Source organism: Pezoporus wallicus, unplaced genomic scaffold (assembly GCF_028554395.1).
Source record: "Pezoporus wallicus isolate ANWC-B61680 ecotype Strahan unplaced genomic scaffold, APGP_CSIRO_Pwel_v1 scaffold_13239, whole genome shotgun sequence".
Classification (NCBI taxonomy): Eukaryota; Metazoa; Chordata; class Aves; order Psittaciformes; family Psittacidae; genus Pezoporus; species Pezoporus wallicus.
The window spans coordinates 4,166,460-4,183,869 of NW_026642052.1; the positions used below are offsets into that span (position 1 = coordinate 4,166,460).

The 17,410-nt window shown below is 38.6% G+C and overlaps 1 protein-coding gene across 1 annotated transcript in view; it reads right to left on the minus strand.

Annotated features, from left to right (window-relative positions):
- Window positions 1-17,410, minus strand: part of STK32B (serine/threonine kinase 32B) — a 164,938-nt gene that overhangs the window by 47,661 nt on the left and 99,867 nt on the right. Inside the window, exon 5 of the mRNA XM_057426764.1 lies at window positions 2,752-2,789. Coding sequence (XP_057282747.1) covers window positions 2,752-2,789 — 38 coding nt within the window. The remainder of the gene's footprint in view (window positions 1-2,751; window positions 2,790-17,410) is intronic.

The following is a 17,410-nucleotide window of genomic DNA, read 5'->3' on the forward strand; positions in this document are numbered from 1 at the left end:
AGTTTCCATTTGATTCTAGTTCAGAGAGTGAACCCTGAAATCGTCCCTTTTCTTACTCAGAGAACACACTAAGGTAAAGAATCTCTCCAGGAGACCAGGCAATCATCTTCTGGTAGGGACTGAACACTATTTTAAGCAGCTAATTACCCTATTTTCATGTAGCATTATGCTTCTCATGATTATCGATCATTTATTTCCACTGATGCATGAGAACCTGTGCTCAGCAGTGTTGAGACGTGGCTTTGCTGAGAAGTGCATGGGAAAATTCAGGCTTCCTCTGCCAGAATTATTTGGAGTATGTTGTATGCATTTTCATATTCTTTACTTGTACTTTAGATTTTCATGGCTTAAGAAAAATTTCCTGTTTCACTACTTCTGTATTCCTGAGTTATGTTCCCTAAACTGTAGAGATAAACTGCAGTGAAATTAGTGTTAACGATCAGAAATATCTATGATCTATAATCCTGGTATATGTTATGAAAGTCAGTTTATTTAACTGCTTAAAGATGTAAGGCAATGTGAATGGCATACCACTACAATTCAGCCAAAATAGGTTTCTTCAGTGAAGTCAAAGATATATAGCTCACTAAGACAAAATCACAGTCCTAAATGTTGTGCATATCCAATTCCATAATACCTTGTGTAAGCACAGCTTGTTTAATGAACTGTAAGAAAGACCTAGAGGTAAAGTCAAGCATACAGGAAACTGTTCTGCCATATCAGAGGCCACAGGCTAAAATAAAGCTCTTTCCTGTGCACCTGGTTAGCCTCATACTAGGTTAATTTGTTACGCTTCCTCTACAGCATATATATGGTGTACATATTATTCAACACATTTTTCCATTAGGTGAAATCCAATGATTTACAATGTTGCAGATTAATAAAAGCTTTTATAGACTTCAAGGATAGCCTTCATCTTGCAAAATGTACATCTGTATGGTGGGTATCTGTATCTTTACTCAAAACATTTTGGTATTAGTCACTAAACAGAAATAGACACTGACGTATAGTGCACACATCCAAAATAGATCAGATTACCTAAAACGTGTCTTTGTCTTTCAGTTATCTGTAAAAGAAGCCTGTGATGACAAGTAGGATACAGACATCTGTTCAATTAGTGTCCCTTCATTTAGTGAGTTGAGGTGTGTAGACCCTTATCCACATAACAGGTCTGTGAAGCAAGGATCCACGAGCTGATTAATTCTGCTGACCAAGGTCTGTCTGCAAGTCTGGAGCAGCATGGTTGTTTCACCACCTGTCTGCAGGTGTGCTATAAGGGAGCAATATTCTGCTGCTTTGCGGAAAAGGGGCTATCCATCCCCAAATTTTCATGCTGTCTGCAGATAATTTTGTTGCTGAACAACTTATAATCACCAAAAGACCTTCATTTTGCAGCATACCGCTCACTCTGGTGTAGCTTCTACTCTGCAGTACTTGAGCCCCCATAGGAAAGCTCTAGCGAGAGCGTAATTGTGTGCCATAATTGACCTTGATGAGGGGCAAGGAGAGATAAGAGCAATCTTACTTCAAAGGCTGTCAATCAGAGATTTAACACACTCATAGTAATTTCATGTTGCCTTTGACATCTTTAATTCACCCAGGATTTAAAGACAAGAGATTTCTGTTTCATGCTTATTTGCTGGTATCAGTGTCTGGGGAATGTTAACCTTGATGGGTCTGAGACATTAAATTCCTGAAGTTCTAAATGGTTTAAAACTCCAAAATTATTTAGCTTTGTTGGCTTCCATATTCCCAGGGACAAACTCCAGCTGTTTGCAATGTTACCTCTTTAATCAACTTTAACTGGTATACACAGCAACCCTGCAATGGGTTTTGAAAAATAATGCTAATGTTGGCATCGTTTCAAGTTTATATTTTCTCAAAGATTAACTCCTTTTAATCAAATTCTGTGGGGAACAAAGCACAACAAGAGTTTCCTGCAGTAGCAAACATACATCTCCTTTTTCTATTTAGTCTTTCTCTGGTACACATTTCTGTTCTGACTGATACAAGGCCTTCTTTACCTGCATTTTCTCATGTTCTTCCTATGAATAATTGAGAAAAGATGCACGAGGTTTTAGCAAAATACTTCATAGATAGCTTGTATGTGTCAGATTTAAATTTCAAGAAATTAGCTGCTTTTTTTTCATACCACACTTTTTTTGTTTGAGATCATGGAATCAGTATTGAAAGTTCAAAGCGGATTATGTTTTATAATTAAATAGCATAATTTTTTTATGCTATTTAAACCAGAATATGCAGAGTCATAAAATATTTGCAGACTTAGAGGTAAATTTCTAAATTCCATATCTAAATTTAGGAAAGCAATTTCAGAGATCTACATGAGTAATAATTTGCTCTATGAAATTTCTTAGCCATTCACAAGTTCTAAAAGAGAAAATAAGTGCTTAGTACTGTTCTACTTGTAGACCCCTAAAAAGGGGTTATAGGGATTCACAGTAATCCTGTTAATAAAATATTAACTTCTTTTTACCAGGTGTCTCTGGTGATCTCGACATGTCAATACACACTAAATTTTTTCTTCTTCACATCTTGCAAATATCAGAGTAGCTTTTATCAGTAGAAGAGGAAATTACAAAACCCTCAAGGTGGACAGACAGCCTTTGCAAAGGAAGTCCAGATTTAGGTAGGAATCAACACCTGAAGTTGATGTACAAAGGATGTAAAAGCCTGTCACTGAGATCTCAAGAATTAGAGAGATCTTAGAGAAAGCAGCCAATATTCACTTACCATGCTCATCCAGTAGTATGTTGTCAGGTTTGATGTCCCTGTAAGATGAGGAAAGGAATGCATTACTTTTCATACCCAAAGAAAACCCACAATTTCAAAGTTTTGCCCATCTGGGTATGAGGTCTAAGTCACTTAAATCATTATAAAACCAATGAAAACCATATCACACATTAAGGCAAATGATTTTTATCTACATCTCTTTACTGCCCTGAGAAAACATGCATAATAAAGAGGCTTTCTAGGTTTCCATTTCATGTGGTTTTGTATTCAGATGGTTAGCATTGACATGGATTTGGTTTTCAAGATTATGTGCTTTATTCTTTATAGCAGCGGGAACAAGAAGATGGAAGATTTGCATCTAGGAGGTGCCTGATTGCCTCGGGGACTCCGCATTTGACAGACCCAAGAAATCATTTAATTGGAAACATCGGTGATCTCCTTTTTCTGCCAGACCCCACTAATCGGCCATGCTCACATGCATGATCATTCACATACTGTACAGTCCTGCTAGCTGTCTTATGCTAATTGGATAAGTCAAGCAGCATTCCTTTTAGCCCTCAAATCCCCACTTGTCTGTCTGTAATGGCAGGTACAATGCTGAGGAAAGGAGCAGGGCTAAGGGAAGATGGAGTTCATGATGTGGTGAAACATCAGCTCAACTCTATCATTCTTGGCACAAGGGAACAACATCACCCTAGACAGCTGTACTTTCAGGATCGTTTCCATTGACCTACATTCATGCTGCTGTCAGGATGGATGGAGATGGCTCTTCCCACCCACTTTTTTGGTCCAGCATCATTGCTCATAATGAAGAGCCGTTCTGGATCAAACTCATTTCTTCCCTTTGCCAGCCTGGATTCATCCCTGGTTTGCCTCACCCTACAGCTTAGTGACTGCGATGCAGAGGTATTGGGGGGCCCTGCCTTTTCCCTGCCAGCTTGCACTTTATACAGTTTTGAAGCTGTGTTCTTGGTGCAGCATTGCCGGAGTGGGAGATGCATCAGTCTACCTTGAGCATTTGCTGCTTGGGCTGCATTTTCCACTAATCTCAAAAGACAAGGGACTATAAACTGACAAAATAAGCTGTTGAATGAATCTGCAAATGAACTCCAAACACTTCCACCAGTGCAATTTCTTTTCGCTAAAGGATAGCTTGATCATTCCAATTTAAACATTTCCTAGAAAATCCTTTCCTGACTGAAATACATGCTAACACATACTTAGATTTTCTAACAGAGTTTTTTTTTTTCAAATGCACCTGCAAATAGAATAAAGAAAACTGAAATGTTGCAAGAGGAAAATGTGTAACATCAGAATGACTTCTGAAGCAAATATCATACAGGAATAAGATAGCAATACCAATTATGATATGTATATTGCTTGCATGAAACGAGCTCACTTATCACTCCAACTCCACACCCTCATTGAGAAATAATGCAGCTTACACTTTACTATTCTGAATTCCACACTGTGTAGCCCATCCTGACAATCATATGAAATTGTGAAGTACACTAAGATTGTGTTTACAATTTGTGTAGCAGCAGCTGGAGAAACGTGGGACAAATAAGAAATTACTTTGAATCATTCCCTGCACATTTGGAAATAATGTGGATTTGTTTGTGTAAGGAAAAGGATCTCTCTAGGAATTACCATCTGGAACAGACATTTAAATTTATACTGATATATCGGTGAGAAATACTGTATTTTTTCTGTGCAGCTTACAGGTTATCTATAATTGTCTGATTCAGTAGCAGTTCTAGTTATATGTGTAATAAAAGGAGAAATCTCTCCTAAAGCCCACATCACCCACAAACCTCCAAACTCTGACTTATTATATCATTTACGATATCAAAACCTTTCCTTGCCCTCATTTCACATGAGTGAAGTTGTGAGTTACAGGTGAACTGTAGAATTAAATATCTTTGCTTATATTATAAAACTTCTCTGGTTGAATTATTGTAGGAAAATCTATACATTTTTATATATAATGTGCCATCTAATCTCTCAATTGATGAGACAGTTTTGGAACAGCTACTGTTCAGCTGTTATCAACAATCTCTGGTTTTTGATAACCATTTTCTGATAAGAGTTGGAATTGTACTTTCATGCTGAAGAATATTGGTGGTTGATCCACATCTTGAAAATACACCAGTGACTCTCAATGGAAATAAGCGTGTCATAGTTTAGTCTCTTGAACTTAATATTTTAAAACTTTATAAAAGCATTTTAAACTTTGTCTTCACAAAGTTTAGCAAGCACAGTCTGACTTGTGCACTTCTCATGTGGGTGAAAACAACAGGGGTCACACCCAAGTACATCAGGGCCTTTGTGGCTTCCTAAAATCAGTGTTACATTCATCATCACTCCAAACTGGTTTTCCCAGTTGAAGAAAATAAGAATTGGAATGGTACAACCATTAGTGTTTCACTGAGAATAATGCTGATGAAAAAGGAGAAATTCAGTGCTATGAGCTACTGTCATGTGTATAACAATGCACCCAGAGATTGTTCATTACAAGACTGTTCCTTTTCTGTGCTTTCTTCAAGAAGATGGTTTTAAATAATTTGAATATCTGGTATGGTGTTGCGCCATTAAATAGACTATACTTTTTATTGTGCCAGAAAAGACAGCTGTGTGTATCATCAAATATATTCTTCATGCAGTTGCATCTGTAATATTCAGAAAGTTGAGTATTAAAATTAGCTCTGTGCTTATATTTCTGTGACTAATTCAGGCAGTGGCTGATACTTGGTGCAGATGCACACAGACCATAAGGTCTTTCCCACCTAAGGGATTTTCCCCACTGTGGCTCTGCCAACTTTCCTCATTTTGCTCAGAGGCAGGACAGTAGTTGGGGGCAGGTACAACTGTATATCCCTTTGCACAGAGCAGCCCAACCCCTCAATCCCTGGGGCAACTTGATAGACTCATAACTGTGTCTCAGATCTCAAAACAGGCTACTTTAAACTGCTTTTACAGCAAGTAAAAGTCATGAGCTACCTTAAGTCAGAAGATGACCAAATTTTTTAAGTAACATGCTGCTGGTTTGGGATCACATGCCTGGAGAGGTGCGTGATGCACAGATTCACATGGCATGTGAAAGCAAAGTTCAGCGTCACTGTGAAGAACATGCTTTCCAGCAGCACTCTGTTATATGATTGTCCCCAGTTTACAGCATGCCACTAAAAGCTCTCCTCTCCAGAGGCAGTTTATTGAAAGAATCCAGAGCAACAAGACCACTGGTCTGCCCTCACACTGACCACTGCTTGCTAAGTGCAGGGCAGGGAGCGTCCAACACAGCCAAGGGGAAGACTGCAGGTCTAGGGGCATTGCAATTAAAGTTACTGGATATATTCAAAATAGAGGGCTTCCAGCATCTGTTATACAAAACCCAGCTAGTTTCTTTAAACAAATACAGTAGTTAAATTTATTTAAATGGTAAAAATACTGTTTATGTGGGAAGCTGGATTCAAAATATAGATCCTCTTAAAGTTAGGCAGTTTAAATTCAAACATGTTAAGCAAGTAGAATTCTGTTTTGACTACACATCAATTCTTCAGATAACATATTTCCCCTTAGCAAGTATGTTCAAACAACAGGGTGTGAAATTCAGCATCTTAACTTCAGGGTTTTCTTGTTATGCATATCCCTAGCTAAGAGAATGAATTGAAACACTCATTTCATAATACAAGTATCTTAAATCATCTCATAAGGGAAACTGAAGGACTTTTGAAAGGAGCAAACTCACTCATAGTTTGGATACAGAAGACCCCTGGGCTACCCTCTAACCATTCACCAAGCAATGACCAGCAGAGCTATGGCAGTGTCCTTAACATTGATTTCATAAACAATTTCACAGTCTGTACCGGTGCTGCTCCAACTCTTTATACACAACAAAATCAGAGCAACACAAAAATGGGAGTAGAGAAACCTTCAAAGTCTTTGCTCAGTGACAGGACCAGTCAAAACTAACAGAACAGTTGGCCCAAGAAACTCAGGGGTGCAGAAAAATGAGAAAAACTGGAAAAAAAATCACAGTTTAATTGTCACTTGTTGATATTGCCTGTGAAACGATTTCTAGCATTCTTCAAATTGCCTTAGTTACAAATGTCAAAATAAAGCTGCACGAAGGATGAAAGTACAGTAAGAAGGTGCTGCTTATAATTCCCGAGTAGGAAAGAATGATTAATAATATAATTGTATCTTCTATAATATCTAGGCTGAGTAAGCATTCAGTGTTTGAACATATTCCCTCTGCAGGGAAGAAAACCATGAATGTGGCTCATGTTCACCACATATCCCAGAGTTCTTTGAACTGAATGATAATAAATTACTTAGGTTCAAGTATCTGCAGCTTTAATTACTGTGTCCATCAATGTTTTTTTCTGGTGTTACTAAGTGGGGTAGAAGCAGATTTCTAAATTAAGAAGCAGAGTTGTGTAGTCTTCATCCTTGGGCGTTTTCAAGACCTGAATGGATAAACCCCAAGCAACGTGGTCTGATCTGAAGCTGATGCTGTTTTGGGCAGGACATTAGACTAGAGGCCTCTGGAGGTGTCTTCCAGCCTGAATTAGTCTGTAAGTCTATGAAAAATAATGTATGCAAGCTCAAATTTAGCCATCGTTCTTATTCCCCCTCCTTTTGGCTACAAGAAAGTTCATGAAAGACTAATGAGACCTGGGCAAGGCTGCTTGAAGGTAAAGGGGCCCAAGATAGTTGGTTGACATTCAAGGATTGCTTTTTCCGTGCTCAAGATCGGAGCATCCTGACACGTAGGAAGTCAAGGAAGAGGGCCAAGAGACCTGCGTGGCTAAATAGGGAATTGCTGGGTATGCTCAAGTGGAAGAGGAGAGTTTACAGGTCATGGAAGGAGGGGCTGGCCACTTGGGAGGAATATAAGGCTGCTGCTAGAGGATGTAGGAAGGCAGCTAGGAGGACTAAGGCATCCTTAGATTTAAACCTGGCGAGAAGGGTCAAGGACAGCAAAAAGAGCTTTTTCAAATACATGGCAGACAAAACTAACACCAGAGGCAATGTAGGCCCACTGATGAACGGGATGGGTGCCCTGGTGACAGAAGATACAGAGATGGCAGAGTTACTGAATGCCTTCTTTGTCTCTGTCTACTCTGCTGCAGGCAGTCCTGAAGAGCCCTGTACCCCTGAGACCTTAGATGAAGTCAGGTCAACGGAACAGTTTGCCTTAGTCGATGAGGAATGGGTTAGAGATCAGTTGAGCAATCTGGACATCCATAAATCCATGGGTCCAGATGGGATGCACCCGCGGGTGCTGAGGGAACTGGCGGAAGTCATTGCTAGACCGCTCTCCATCATCTTTACCAAGTCTTGGGAAACGGGAGAGGTGCCTGAGGACTGGAGGAAAGCAAATGTCACTCCGGTCTTCAAAAAGGGCAAGAAGGAGGACTCGGGTAACTATAGACCGGTCAGCCTCACCTCCATCCCTGGGAAAGTGATGGAACACCTTATCCTTGGTGCCATCTTAAGGCATATCAAGGATAACAGGGTTATGAGGGGCAGTCAACATGGCTTCACCAGGGGGAAATCATGTTTGACCAATCTCTTAGCCTTTTATGAGGAAATAACACAGTGGATGGATGATGGCAGAGCGGTGGATGTGGTCTACCTTGACTTCAGCAAAGCATTTGACACAGTCTCCCACAGCATCCTCACAGCTTAAATTGAGGAAGTGTGGACTGGATGATCAGGTAGTGAGGTGGACTGCGAACTGGCTGAAGGAGAGAAGCTAGAGAGTTGTAGTCTATGGGGCTGAGTCTTGTTGGAGGCCTGTAACTAGTGGAGTGCCTCAAGGGTCAGTACTGGGACCGGTATTATTTAATATATTCATCAACGATTTAGATGAGGGAATTGAGTGTACTATCAGCAAGTTTGCTGATGACACTAAGCTGGGAGGAGTGGCTGACACGCCAGAAGGCTGTGCTGCCATCCAACGAGACCTGGACAGGCTGGAGAGTTGGGCAGGGAATAACTTGATGAAATATAACAAGGGAAAGTGTAGAGTCCTGCATCTGGGCAGGAACAACCCCAGGTTCCAGTATAGGTTGGGAAACGACCTGTTAGAGAGCAGTGTAGGGGAGAGGGACCTGGGGGTCCTAGTGGACGACAGGATGACCATGAGCCAACACTGTGCCCTTGTGGCTAAGAAGGCCAATGGCATCCTGGGGTGTATTAGAAGGGGGTGGTTAGTAGGTCGAGAGAGGTCCTCCTTCCCCTCTACTCTGCCCTGGTGAGACCCCATTTGGAATATTGTGTCCAGTTCTGGGCCCCTCAGTTCAAGAAGGACAGGGACCTGCTGGACAACAGCGCAGGGCAACAAAGATGATTAAGGGAGTGGAGCATCTCCCTTATGAGGAAAGACTGAGGGAGCTGGGTCTCTATAGATTAGAGAAGAGGAGAGGTCTAACACATTATTTTATTAGCTATGTGAGGCGGTAAAAGGATGATTATTTCCCCTAAAAATGACTCAGAAATCTCAGTAAGAGTGAGCAAAACAAGGTAATTATATAGACAGTGCCAGATAAAATTGAGAATAGACACATATTATATGTATACATCAGAAAAGGAGAATATGATTTAATCATCAGGATTCATGATCATATATAACCTTCTAGAGGTCACATTTTTCTGTTCTTTATGCAGGTCAAGTACTCTTAGACAGAAGACTGAAAAACATGTGATGATGCCTTTAGCTCTAAAACCTGAAATTCAGACCAATTTCCAAAAAACGTTTCACGTGGACTGCTTCAAATTAGCAAAGAGGACATTGTAACTTTTGAACTCTATTGATAAGAATTGGACTTGAAACATCAATCTAGAAGTGAAAGGTGTGTGGTTGGGGAAGTCAACTATGAATTGCCCAGCTTTGTGAAGGAAAAAAAGTAGTAGCTGGTTCATTGACTACCACTTCACATTGACAACAAATAATTCTAAGCAGGTTGCAGAAAAATATTGAAAATAAAGGTGTTATGCTGTAATTTAAAACAAAGGTAGGTTTTTCAGATTACCTGATTTCGTAGCATCTAAAGGAAAACCATAAAAAATTAAAAGATCTGGAGACGGCTGAACAAAAAATTCCCTGAGAGTAAAGAACAAATAGATTAATTTTGTTTAGTTAACAGAAGAGGTCTGCAAGATGCGATGTGACAGGCGTATCGAATAATAAATAGTATCTAGATGGTCATTAGAACTTTTCTATTTGCTTTTGGAAAATGAAAGCAAGGTTCATATTTCATAAAACTGAACTAAACAAACAGGGTTTTTATTTATACAACTGAGAATTAAACTCAAGTTGATTACTACAAGACATAATTGCGCAAAAATGCTGCAGAGGCTTAAACAAAGATTTAGCCATTGATGGGAATAACAGAACTACTGGCTAGAGTTCCTCCAGCTAAGATTAATCTAATTGATTTAGGAAAGCAATTCTACAGCAAGTACAGATGCTGTCTTCCCTTCACCTTTTTGAAACACATTGTAATAATGCCAAACACAAGATCTATGCTTTCCCTTAAACCTGTGAGAATTGAAAAACTAACTCTGCCCATCTGTTTTATTCTGCTTTCATATTTTGCAGCAAACATCCAAACACCACAGTGCTAGTTTCTGCCATGTTTAAATTTGCAATTTCTTTGCTTTTGCCTGTATTTTCTCCTTATTTTATGCAAAGATTCCCTGTGTTTCCAACACAGGAGCAGCTTTTCTTTGCCAGTCCAAACAGCTTTTTAAATTGTCAGAAGAAATTTTCCAACTATAACAGCACTGGATGGGTCTGAATTCATATGTGTAATAACCCCTACCCCTAAGTTGGTATCAGCAAAAATCCAAAGTACATTCTTTCAACTTTATGTCTGACAGATTTCATTCTTTGCATTGCTGCTTCAGAGCAGGATCTAATGTATTAGCCCATTTCCATCCTCCTGAGCCTCTAGAATCCCACAGTAATGTCTATGAGTATTTTAGCTGATAGCAGTTTTACCAGCATGACTTATTAGGAGTATTTTCACTTTTTAACAATGGCTGGTTTTCTCTGAATGAGAACTGTTCAGCTTTCAACTCTCCATTAACCAAAGGCAATGTACAAAGAAAACTCAGTTGTGTACAAACTCATGAAATTAAGTCTTAGATTTTTAAAAGCAGCTTTTAAATGCTTTTATTTGAATAGATAAAAGACAGGTACTCACTTTCATTCAGAGGTCAGAATCTAGCATAAGAACAACAGGGTAAGTTGAAACAAGGGAAGGCTCAGAGTGGATATAAAGGAAATCTTTGACCATAAGGACAGAAAAGCAGTGGAATAGGCTGCCCAGAGGGGTTGTGTGGTCATCATCCCTGGAGTTTATCAAGATATGACTACGTGAATCCCTGGGAAGACTGGTCTGTCATATCTGATCATGCTTTAAGCAGAAGGTTAGACTAGGGACTTCCTGAGGTCCCTTCCAACCTGATTTTTTTCCCCACGATCCTTTATGTATAGACAAGTTCTGCAGGGAGAAAAGAGGGCTTCCTCCACCCTTCAGGTGAGGAGCAGCAATCAAGTAGCTTCCTATAAACCATATGCAGCACTACAGCCCCTAATGAACCTCCCCCAGGGGGAGTGGTAATGTCTAGAGCCTACTGAAATAAAACTCCATGACTTACAATATATGCTTGGCTCGTTCTGTGGTGAGCCCATATTTGTGTATCCCTAAAATTAATTGCCTTATAGTTAAGGTAGCCTATACATTTGCAGTATGTTATGGGTTTTTTTCTCAGTGATCATTTCAAAATACGCAACAGAGAAATTAGATGGATTTTGGATTCTCATAAGGGTGCAAAAGAAGCAAGATCCAGCAAAGGCCCTTGAAGTCAATGGAAGGATCACATTGGCTTCAGCAGGCATAGTTTCAATCTTAACAAAGTTTTTCTCATACTCTTTTCTCATTAGTGCTGACAATCTAAGTGTATGTTGTGTAGGATAAACCTTGAAATGCTGAGCTTAAAGGCTTTTTCCCTAATTATGCAGCTGTTATTTTATCTTAATATTTTTTTGCCTTATGCAGAAACAGGCATTTGAAGTTACTGTTTTCACTGGGGGGGAAAAATTATGCTAAGATCACAGAAAGTCACATTAAATAGTTTTTAACCTACAATGACCTTCCCAATCCCCTTTGCCTTCTCTTTGTCAAAATAGTCCAAACACTCATGACTTAAAGTGAGCATTGGTTGTATTCTTGGATACAGGCAATGCTGTATGAAGACCAGAAGTCTGCATTGACTATTAGATGCAACTGTTAAGTTCAGAAGATGTGCTAACATTAAAAAAAAATCACAACAAAGAGCAAGAACTTCTGGATAGCAACCTGAAATCATGCAGGGATAATTCTGGTAAACTCAGTTTACCTGATTGTCTCAAATATTAAATTATTTTCAATTAATTCCTCATATATAATTGTATATTACAGAATATATAGTAGTAGTATATAATATTTATATACTACAGAATATACCTGATGAGAGCCTTTTATTTTTTTTATTAGGGTTTATTTAGGTTTAGTCAGTCACGCCAATGTTTCACATTAGATCACAAACATATATCTGCTACATAATAATAAACTAATGTAGCATGAGTATCTTTGGACAATTTTTACTAGGATTAATATTAGCTGCATAGCAGTTCTTAACAGCTGTAAAAATGGCAATAAGTTGGGAAATAAAACTTTCAGCTATGGATTATTCAAGTTCACATGAGACTTATCACTATATCAGAACACTGAAGTGAACCATAACATACATCATAAAGAGGTTTCTCCTAATTATGGAAGGTTGAATAAATTCTGATTTTCACAGATAGGGACCTTATTTCCTTCCTATGTGATATCTAGATTTAAAAATAATACACATATCCAAGGTATAAAAGAAAGTGAGTGCATACATAGTGAGGTTTTCTCATGGCAAATTTGTTGAAGCTTCAGATGAAGGAAATGTCAATATATGCTATAGAGGCAAGAGATTAATTTGGTCAGAGGTGTTTTCCTTCTGTAAGGGCAGCACAGAAATGATACATTCTCCAGAGCTGAGCTGTGCAGAGTACCTATCAAGAAACTGTCTTAATGAAGTCTGATGCATCCTTTCTTCCATTCATCAGCACCTCATCACTCATTTATCTTTTAGCTTTTTGTTCCTTACTAGCATCCTCCTTAGTTTCGAGAAAAGTTCAATTATATGAAAACAAAATCATAATAAGAATCTCAGAGTTATTTATTGCTATTTCCTATCAGATGGCTAGGAATGAAAGACTTTTGACTGCCTGAGACCCCTGATTGCCAGTTCACATACCCATCACATCTCACCAGTAATTGCTGCCACTTACTGTCCTTTCATAAAAAGACTCCCAGAGCCATACGTTCCTGCTCTAATGAATGCTGTGTCATGACCCTGTGAATCACTGTAATTTTGAAATTTAAAGACTTCAGTAAAATTGGAAATTAGCCAAGAAGATGTAGTATTAGACTATGAGAGACCTGTAAAGAAAAGTACATCTTGTGGATGCCTGTTTGTACAAATCTGGAGGTGTTTCCTCAAGGCACCACATCTGACAGCCAAGCCACAAGGATAATCAAATAGGTTTTCACACTTCATGGTGTCTGACTAAAACAGGAATGAGGAAACAATGTCTGTCAATAAAAGCCACTACTGGTGTGGACAGTAAATGCAGAAACAAGTGATCGAGATGATGAAAAATTAATGTGCTGGTTCTGATCTTTACATATTTACAGAGACAGTAAATGCAGAAACAAGTGATCGAGATGATGAAAAATTAATGTGCTGGTTCTGATCTTTACATATTAACAGAGACAAGTTACACAGGTAATTTATTGTTGCGTGGCTTTAGCTGTCTGAGATATTTATAGGAATAAATAAAAAAGGTATGTACATTTTTAGCTATTTCTCTCTTGAGAAAAAAGAAAACTCCAGCACAGCTGAGATCCACTAATTCTGCTTAAAAGCAAAAAAACCTGCTGTTTTGCACCAGGACGTCCATGCATAAATTTATCTTCTGAGAAGCAAAGGGCACAACAATTCATTTCATCAACTCAGCCATTTCCATTTGCACTTTCTGGAGCCTGTTATACACAGAGGACTCACAATGTCAAAGGGCATCGCTTCTAGTGTCCTGGTTTGGTCTAAAATGTCAAAAAGCCTAAAATGTAAAACATTAATTGGTCTAAGTTCTGCCCAGCGGGACTGACTTAGTCAGCCCTGTTCCCATCCGGGGGAATAAAAAATCTGTGTTTCAGACTCCAAATAAGGCATGCAGCCAAAGTTGTAGTTTTGCAGTGATTCACCAGATACAGTTTGAGAATCACCAACTTCCACTAGAAGACTGCGATTTTCTTTTCAAATAAATATATGTGTGTGGATGGATAGATATTGGACGTCTCAGAAAAATTAACTGTCCTTCAGGAAAGGCTCAGACTAACAAACAGTACAACTTGAAAGGTAACCTGGTTTCATCACAGTGTTTTAATAGTTTTATGATACTTTAATCATATGTTCAAATTTCACAAGAGTCATTAAGACAACTTCTAGATCTAGAAATTAATAGAATTCCAGAGAAATCTGTGTGAAACAAGTAAGGGTTTCAGGATCTGAAAATCATTCCGTAAAACTGAAACATTTTTATGAGATTCTATACATGCAAACCCAAATAATGTATTTACCACCAATCATAAATGTGTAATTTTGTTCTAATACAGCCTGTGATGCATTATTCACAAACCTGAGGTACTCAACCACTCAGTAAGCCTGGCAAGAAAAATCTTTTTATTGGGTTTTCCTATTTAAAATTGTCATTTTTATTTGAAATCTTTCATTTTTCCCTGCAATTCCTACTCCTGGGGCTTTAATGCAGAGGTAAAAAATCCATAACTACTTCCAACTAATTATCTGTTAGCATGCATTCATATGATACTAATCAGAATCCTATAATTCAGTCCTTTATTTCATTTTGGAGCCTTTTCCTTCTGTGTGGCAACAAGATCATTTTCTAGTATGTGTGCAAAATATAGCTGCTGTAATAATTTTGACAAGTGAAAATGCCCTCACTAATGAAGGCCTCTGAAGATCTTACCTTTTCTTATGTTCCTTTAAAGAGTGTCTGGACACCTGGCTCAAATCTTGGGATTGTAGTACCCATATATATAGAAATCTGTTACTGTGATGCTAAGCTCTGTGGTGCCTCTGATTCCTGTTTAGTTTAGTATTATTTTTACTAGGTGTCCATGAAGATCTTGGATTTTCTTAGTGCTTATACAAACCAATTTTATGTAGCTCTGAAAATAAAGCTGTCAAAGAAGGCACCAAAACATGCTTATTTACAAATACCTCAACTGGAACATGCTTGTTATTTTCCAATTTTATTTCTATGTGGAGAAGTATGATCATGAAAATATCTTCAATTTTCTATTTGTAACAATAGGTGGCAGTAACGATATCTACATTTGACTGAATGGACAGTGGTCTTCAGAAACACTGTATTTGTCAATTTTAGCTTAGAGAAATAGTTGCAGTAGACATTATTATTCCAGATTGAAGAAAATGAACTTTTTAAAACATGACTCCTATACTTTACATGTCTGAGTACATGTAGGCAGATGATAGTCTTCGTTGGCTAGGTTCAGCTCCTGAATTTGCAGAGATGCTAAATTAAGAATAAAATATTAAACACAGAATGTTTCATGACACTGTTCTTTCTGAAGATCCAATATGACTGTATCACAGATTTGATTACATACTGCAATAGCAAGAAAAATAAGTGAAGGTTCTTATATGCTATAAAAGCATATGTCCAAAGGAGAATGTGAACCTGTACTTTGCCTTCTCTCTGTTGCATTGTATGTCTCAGAGACTGGGATTGGAAAATACCACCGTGGCCATGTAAACTGAGCTTTTACATAACAAAGCACAGACTGTGTTATCCAGGATTCACTTCTGGACACAGTGGTTCTGTTCCAAGTGAACATTTAACAGCGCAAATGACTTGGCAGGCAATTGATGGTTAGTTTTCATCTTGCCTGAAGGAGTCAAAGTAAAGACAAATGTGCCGCTTCCTTTGCTAGAACTGCTTTCTAATGCTAACACTAGACATGACTACAACTCTTGGACTTTTGGGTATCTCTAAGGGGAATCTTGAACAACTGTCAACACTGTGATGGTACCGAAACCCCACTACACTTCAAGTAAAAAGTCTTTTCAGCCAAACGCTTCTCCAGATCACATGGAGGAATCATGCAGAATCACCACATAGCAGTAATTTTTGATAACCTCCCAGCTGATGACTTTGATCTTTTCTGTGTTGTAGCATCAAGTACTGCTGAGACCTTCTGCGTATACTAGTAGAAGGGTTATACCCCTGCAGCTTTCAAGTAGAGGTGACATCCCTGATAACCATAGGAAATGCACAACTCACTAGATGCTAACTGGAATATGGCATTTGGAAAGAATTATCTGGTCCACCTAGAAAGCATACACATTGCAATGGTAATGCTTCCTTCCATGATACCATGTGAGAGATTTTGGCTAGGAATAAGGGGGAGAATGTACTCTGCCAGCAATTACACAAGTAGCAGACCCTTTCTAGTAAAAGGCATAGCCCCTCTTCCAGTTTACACAGGCAGAAATCCATGTGTGAAACTAAATGAGAGAAGAAATTGATGACATTTGTCTTCTGCCTAAAGATAAATCAGGAGAGCATTGTTATTGAGAAGCATATTTGGCTTTGCTGTAAAAAGCTAGCATAGAAAATGTGGTGTTCTGCAGTGACTGAAATTCATATAGCTGCTACTTTGTTTTTCACTGCATAAAATACAGAATAGATCCATTCAGATGTATCAGATATCCCCAAGTTTGCTCAGCTTATCAGGCAAACTCAAAAATAAAATATAAACCAATATATTCAATTTTTCAACTGAAAATATACAAAACGTACAATATACACTTGTGCTTAACTCAGCCACTATTCATGCTGTGTAATTACTGCATCATATTCTTACAATTTGTCTTAAAATTCCTACTAACTTCTATATGTAAAAGTCCATCAGATGCCCATTAAAACAGCAGCCTCCACAATAATATCACATTGTTTAATAATGTCTCCTTCCTCCGTACCATAGTGCAATTAATTACAGCCAACCTGGCTGGCAGTTAAAGTACAGTTCAGCATGGTGAACTTCATGTGCAGGCCAGCAAAGGTGCCAGCAACTTCCAAAGGTTTCAGGTTTTCAGCTAGTGCCTGGACAGTCACCCCTTCATTGCAGCAGTGAATCTTCCCATTAGGGACATTTTCTGCTGATTCAAGTTTCAGCAGTACATATAGCAGGGAGAAGGGCTGTAGACCAGCAAATAGAAATCAGTAATGCTGCCTTGTTCACTCTGATCTGAAACCCCAAATGCTAGCATGAATGTCATACTCTCCATCTCCCTCACCACTGCCATTAACTCCTGTTGTCTCATGGTCATGACATGAGAACCATGGGTATAAATATTTGGGCCTTTATTCCTCAAATTGACCCCCTCAGACTCCATAATACAACCAGAACATATCCCTGAGAGAAGGCTGAATATGTTCCACAGTGAAGTGAGCTTT